Source organism: Panthera tigris, chromosome A3 (assembly GCF_018350195.1).
Source record: "Panthera tigris isolate Pti1 chromosome A3, P.tigris_Pti1_mat1.1, whole genome shotgun sequence".
NCBI lineage: Eukaryota > Metazoa > Chordata > Mammalia > Carnivora > Felidae > Panthera > Panthera tigris.
Window position 1 is genome coordinate 104154570 of NC_056662.1, and position 6295 is coordinate 104160864.

The window sequence follows — 6295 nt, forward strand, 5'->3', positions numbered from 1 at the left end:
CTTCACACCCGCACGCCCGAAAACCTTCACCGACCATCCACCAACGTGTCCTGAGCACCTACTATGTGCAGGTGCTGAACTAAGCCCCTTAAACGGATTGACTTGTGTCATTCTCAAGACCACCCTAACTGCCAGGGGCTCCTAATAAAACCCCACTTTACAGATAAGGGAACTGAAATACAGCGAGCAAAGCTGGCTCCCTAACCGTCAAACTACACCCCTCAGGTGCACCCTGCCAGGCGCTCAGAATTTCCTAAGGAAGAGCCAGCACTCCGCGGGGATGACCCTTGAGCTGAGTTTGGAAAGGCAGAGTTAGATGACACTCCAAGCGGCCAGGAGCATCAGAGCGGAGGCTGAATGACACAGGGTGAGCTGTCCAAGAGCTGTCCTCAAGGGCCTCAGCACCCCTGCCCTCTGGCAAATCACAGTACCCGTTTCCGGCCGCCCCAGCACGCGCCCCTCCACTTCTGGCTTGGCCTGGGCCCACGACTCATGCCTCCCCAGACAGCGTAGTCTCAAACCAGGCAAGTAACCAATATTCGGTCAAGGCATGCTACTTGAGTGGGTGGAAAGAACAACCAAGCCCATGCCTGGTGACGTGTTCTCCACACCAGACCCCGGGCCACATGACTTCTGGGGACAAGAAGGAACTCTGGAACAGGGGCTTCCGGGAGCCCCGGCACAAACGGGCATTCCGAGGCTTGGGGGCCCGGCCCGGGTGTGTGAGAGAAGAGGTGAGAGAGGCTGTGCTGCCCTCCTGTAGGGAAAAGGGGGCCCGGCCTAGCACACACACGTGCGTACGGCCACGGGAAGAGCCACACGCGTGGGCACACACACAGATACGTTCAAGTACACACGGCATGTAGGTGTGTGCGAGCCGAGCACAGACATCCACGCCCGTGGCAGCAGCCACATACATAGACCCGCACACGTACATATGCACCCACGTTCCAAAAAGGAAGTGGGGCCCGAGCCATGGACACATGGCCTTTTCCCCACAGGGTCCAAAGCCAGTCACAGGAATAAGGTTGGAGACCGTCTCCCTGAAACTGCCTCCTTCAGCTCTGGAGACAGACAGAGCTGGGCCAGGACACCCACACGGGGGGGCGGAGGTGGGGGGCAGGGCCGAGGGGCTCCTCCTGCAGGTGAGGCCCCCCCACCAGCACCTTCTTCCTTCCACTTCTTGGATACTGCCGGCACGAGGAAAGGTGAGGTCTGATGAAACAGCGTCCGAGCATTTTCCCAGGCACTGACTTGAGACCGACGCTTGAGAAGTTGTTTTTTAAACAAAACAATATTTTATTGACGCATCCTCAATGTTCCGTATAAATATAAAGTGCTAAGTTTCCAACCCCCGCCCACAGGGCCGGGAGGAAGTGGGGGAGGGAGTGTTAAATGTCAGCTGAACACAAATAACTTTCCAGCGCCTGGCCAATACAGGCGTGAAACACTCACACACATACACACGTGCGCACACGCAAGCACAGAGGTCCGGACGCCCCAGACGCGTCACTTCCCCGACACCCAGCTCCCCAGGAGCTCAGGGCTCAGACTCCAGGCCTGTAGTGGAACCCCCCCCCCTCCCCGCCCCTGCAGACGGGGCTCCTGATTGTCACAGCTTGTTCCCTTAGAGCTCTCGGGCTGCCAAGGGCTCCAACACGGTGGTGGGACCAGTGGGAATCCATGGGTGTAGAGTCCAGTCAGTTTCTGCCAGAAGACGGAGGGGCGAGGGGAAGCAGACACGCCCTCCATTCTGGTCCCTCGGGATGAGGGCCAGCCCTCAAACCTAGCAGAAGAGCACCAGGTGAGAAAGTCCAGCATTCCCACATTCCCAGCACCACCAGCTGGGGGCTTTTCAAATTCCAGGGAAGGGGCAGCTTTCCCTGAACGGAGGGACCCGGTGGCCCTGGGGGAGCCAGCAAGGTGCGGCCCTGCCTCAGTGACATAGCACCTGCGTCTCAAACTGTAGCAGCTGCCCCATGAAACTGAAGTTGGGGGAGATGACTCCCCGGCGTTGCTTAACAAAGTCGAAGGCCTCGTCCAGCCTCACGCGGCGGCTCTGGATCAGGTAAGCCAGGCAGATGGTGGCGGAGCGTGAGATGCCCGCCTGGCAGTGTACGAGTACCCGGCCTCCAGCGTTCTTCACCGAGTCTGCAAAGGAGACGGGGAAGGGGAGGAGGGTCAGACAAGACGGCGGGCAGGGGAGCTGACAGGTGCCCCTTCAGGTCCCTGGGCTGAGGGCCCCCCTCTTACCAATGAAGCTGATGGCCTCCTGGAACCAGGCACTGATCTCCACCATCTGGTTGTCCTCCACCGGGATGCTCTTGTAGCGGAAAAGGCCCTCAAAGTGGTTGGGGCAGCTGGCGGAGACGTTGAGGACAGCTGTGATGCCACAAGCCTGCAGCCCCTGCAGGTCGGAGGAGTGGCTGCAGCTGCCCAGGAACAGGTAGGGTAAGATCTCCACGGGGCCGCCCTGCATGGGGAGGAGGAAGGGGGTGATGGTGAGGTCTTCTCAGCCCAGGCCTGGAGAGCCTGAACACCAGTGAGGGAAGAGAGGGCAGGCTGGCCTGGACAAGAGGAGCCCTCAGCCTATCCTGACCAGGATCACACTCAAGAATACGAGGACACAAGGGGACACACACAAACACGCACCTCCCCCATCAAGACCCCAAATACACTTCAGGCACACAGATTCACGTGAGCAGCCCATATCATACACACATAGATGTGCTCCCGTTTGCTGCGGACACACACACACACACACACACACACACACACACGAATGTGGACACGGAGAGACTCCTGGCATCCACAAGTGGCGGCCTCTTTCCCCAGAGGTGCCTATCGGGCAAATACGGAGGTGGCGGGGAGAGCAGTGCACGGAGCCCTGATCTCAACTCACCTGGTCGTAAAAGGGAGCCCTGGCGTCAGAACGGCTGTTCTCGGCCCCAACAGGCGACATGGCCGGGGCGGGGGACTCGGAGCACAGATCGGGGCAGCAGGCCTGGAAGCCGTCGAAGCCGCCTGCAGGGAGGGAGAGGGCCGGTTAGCGGGGTGGGCCCGGCGGGGGCGGCGGGCTGGGAGCGTGGGCCGGGAGGGGGCCGGCGCGGGCGGCGCTCACCTCGCAGGAAGCAGACGGCCGTGGGCCCCGCGCGGGTCTCGGGCAGCAGCGCGGAGAGCAGCGCGTGTGCCGGGCCGTCGGGCGGGAGCGCGGCCACCGAGGCGCTGCCCTCGTCCAGCACCACGGCCCGCGCCAGCTCCCCGCGGGCCAGGCGCGCCCGCAGCGCACGGTCGGGCAGCAGGCAGGCGAGGGCGGCGGCGGGCGGGCCCCGCGCTCGGCGCCGCAGCAGCGCGTTCCAGGGCACGGGCCGCGCGTGGCGCACGTGGCGCCGACAGAAGGCCAGGAAGGGGCGACAGTCGAGCAGCAGCGTGCGCTCGGCCTCCCGCGGCTCCCGCAGCAGCGCGCCCAGCGCCGCGCAGTCCAGCTCGCGCGCCGCCTCCAGCCCCATAGCGACGGCCGTGGCTCTTCGGGCCCCTCTAACTGCGCTTCCTCTTCTCGTAATCCGGAGCGCTCCCGGACTCTCACGGCCTCCGCGCTGCCCGAAAGGAGGGTTCTGGGCGCCCTGGGCGGCGCCCCGGCTTAAGTACCCCTGGGCCGGCCTCCCGGGTCACCATACAAGGGCAGCAGGAAGGCGCCGGCGCCCGCCCCCGCGGCCCGCAGCTGGCGCGAGCTGGGCGGGCCCGGGGACGGGGCGGGCGGAGGGTGGGGGAGGAAGCCGGGACCAGCTGGGGAGGGAAGGCGTTTGCCAGGATCAGCGGGGCGCGAATGCCACCCGCCACTTCTGCGCCCTAGCCTGGAAGAACGCTCCCACCCCTTGAGCTGCTCCACACTGCTCAGTGCTTGGGAACTGGCTTCTCAGGTGCACATCCCCGTGCCCGGAGACTTCGGCGCCAGCGGTGCCCCTTGCCGAGCTTCCTCTGCCTTCTGCCTTTCTCTTCCAGGATCTTCCCTCTAGGAATTTGTTACCCAAAAAAATTGACATTGTGATGATTTTTACACTGAAGACTGGGAAGCCATGCTGAGATGGCCCTTTTCTAGTTAGAAATCTCGCACAGGAGAAACTTTATTTCCCCTTCTCCCTCCTCTCCCGCACTGCATGGCTGAGATCAGCACTCTGGGTCTTACAGCAGGTTAGTGGCCAGGCTAGCCCGGACCATTATCCTCTGGGCCCAAGACCCCTGGACATTGGCATGAGAAGGACCCCTGGACCTTCCAGGGGAAAGGCGGGGGGCCTATGATAAGTTTCCCGTTATGAGTGGGGCAAGGCTTCCCCTGGGGCCCAGGGAAACCCCAGGGGCCCAGGGCGAAGCACTTCCCCAAGTCACAGGCCTACTCGGAAGGGGAACTCTGGCTGACGTTGCTGGGCTCTCCCTGGGGCCTTGTGGGAATTTCAAGAGCCTCACCGAGGGGAAGAGGGAGAAGAACTACCAGAATCTGCCTCCTCCACCCCCTTACCACGCCCCCTGTCAACCCTTCCTAGGCTGTAGCAGGCCCCCTGGACAGCAGGGACCTTGGACTGGCACCAGAGCAAGACAGTGAGCATTGAGAATGGGGAGCTCAGCAACCTACATCCCTCTGCCCGCCCCCACCCCAGCCACAAGCCCAGGGACCGGATGTGGTGAGGCCCAGGTGTGGGGTGGGGAGGGGGGGGGAGGATCTGGGCCCCTGGGTTGGGGGCAAGAAATTTTGACCGCTTAGCTCCAAAGCAGAGATGTTTAGGAGCTGCCCCCATCCCTGCCCCTAGTTGTGTGGGATTTCAGATCCCAACGCTTAGGCCCCCACTACTCAGTGCCCTGTGTAAGATCCTTCCAGCTCCCTTGCTGTTCCCTGTGTCCAGACTGTCTTGGAGGGCTGCAGCTAGGACCCGTGTCAACCCCCAAGCCCTCTACTTGGCTTATAAACTCTAAACTCCTCAAGACGGTGGGTCTACGTGTCTATAGATGTTGGAGCATGGTCTGTATGCACAGTGTTTGAGACCGTTTGTAGCTTATGTGTGCTGTGGGGAAGAGAGGATCCAGGGAACAGAAGCCCCACGGACTCCAGAGATTCTTGGGGCCAAGTCACTCTCTCATGCCTCAGTGTCCCCATCTGTAAGATGGAAGCTCGTAGTTCACCAGCTGTTCACCCACACCGGTTCCAAGGCCATGAGGTGACACCACCGCCTGGGCCCCTGCAGTGTCCTGTCCCTCCCTACAGGCCAGTCTGGAGGCTGAGGCGGCAAAGCCCACAACAGAGCCGGGGTGTCTGGGCCACAGATCCCAGAGGCTGATACGGGGCCCTTATCCTTGGCATCAGCCTGGCAAATGACTTAATGGCTGATTCCAGGGGCAAATTACAGAGCATGCAACAGAATAGTCAGGTCCAGTCTTGCTAACCCGTGGGGCTGGCGTCACCTGCCACGCTGGGAGCCACGGCCTTCCAGCTCCTTGGGGAGGAGGAGAGAGAACTGGCCCTCTGAGATCCTGGCTCAGGAGTGAAAATCAGCTCGATGGTGGGGGCTGCAGATCGCGGACTCCCATGCTGGGCTGTTGCCCTCCTTGGGAAAAACGGACTCGAAGTTCCACTCGGGAGTGGGAGTACGTTATCAAAGGCTCGCTCTGGTGACACAGTCCCCGGGGCCCTGCCCAGCGCTCTGCCTGAGGTGGCTGGATATGTGTCGTCACCCCCTCGAAGCCACCTGCTGTGGGGCTGTCCCTTTTGCAGCTCTGGAACACAGACTCGAGGAGGCCTGACTTAGCACTGAAAGAGAAGCTTCTCTTTTGCCTCCTTCCCCCTCTTCCCAAACTGGGGTAACCCCCACCCCCAATAACAGGGTGAAAGCCCAAGGCCGGGGTAAGAAGAAAGGGAGAAGAAGACGCAAACCCACGTCCCACCCCCACTTCTGCCCTGACTAAAGAGCCCAGACCTTTGGTGAGTCATGGCAGGGGATGTCTTCCCTCCTCTGCCACCTCCTGAAGGAACACCGTCCCCCCTGGCAGAGGGGAGGCAGGGCTCCGGGCACACACGGGTGAAGACAGTGTGAGGAGGGGTCTCGGTTAGACTGGATGCCCCCCAGGCTGCAGGTTCTGAAGGGCGGACCCCGCTCGTCACTAGACCGTAAGGGACAACAGCAGGGGTGTGCCATACTCAGTTACAGAGCGGGCACTGTTAAGTAGGTTTGGGACCCACCTTCATTTTTTTTCTTTTTAATTAAAATATCTAATTGGAACAAATGATGATGCTGTGTTATTCTTT

The 6295-nt window shown here is 61.3% G+C and overlaps 1 protein-coding gene across 1 annotated transcript; it reads right to left on the reverse strand.

Annotated features, from left to right (window-relative positions):
- Window positions 1-1275: 1275 nt before the first annotated feature.
- DUSP2 (dual specificity phosphatase 2) lies at window positions 1276-3597 on the reverse strand. Its single transcript, XM_042979790.1, has 4 exons — window positions 3122-3597; window positions 2903-3024; window positions 2254-2473; window positions 1276-2151 (listed from the first exon to the last, which is right to left on the reverse strand). Exons 1-4 carry the CDS (start codon window positions 3507-3509, stop codon window positions 1937-1939), a joined length of 945 nt encoding a protein of 314 aa, XP_042835724.1. The 5' UTR covers window positions 3510-3597; the 3' UTR covers window positions 1276-1936.
- Window positions 3598-6295: the final 2698 nt, after the last annotated feature.

What these genes read in the sequence shown, in the direction of transcription:
- DUSP2 (XM_042979790.1), bottom strand. Translation starts at nt 3,509, where the DNA reads ATGGGGCTGGAGGCGGCGCGCGAGCTGGACTGCGCGGCGCTGGGCGCG. An exon ending in GGCCGTCTGCTTCCTGCGAG is followed by an intron (nt 3,025 to 3,121) that starts GTGAGCGCCGCC and finishes CCCTCCCTGCAG; the next exon opens with GCGGCTTCGACGGCTTCCAG. An exon ending in GGGCTCCCTTTTACGACCAG is followed by an intron (nt 2,474 to 2,902) that starts GTGAGTTGAGAT and finishes CTCCCCATGCAG; the next exon opens with GGCGGCCCCGTGGAGATCTT.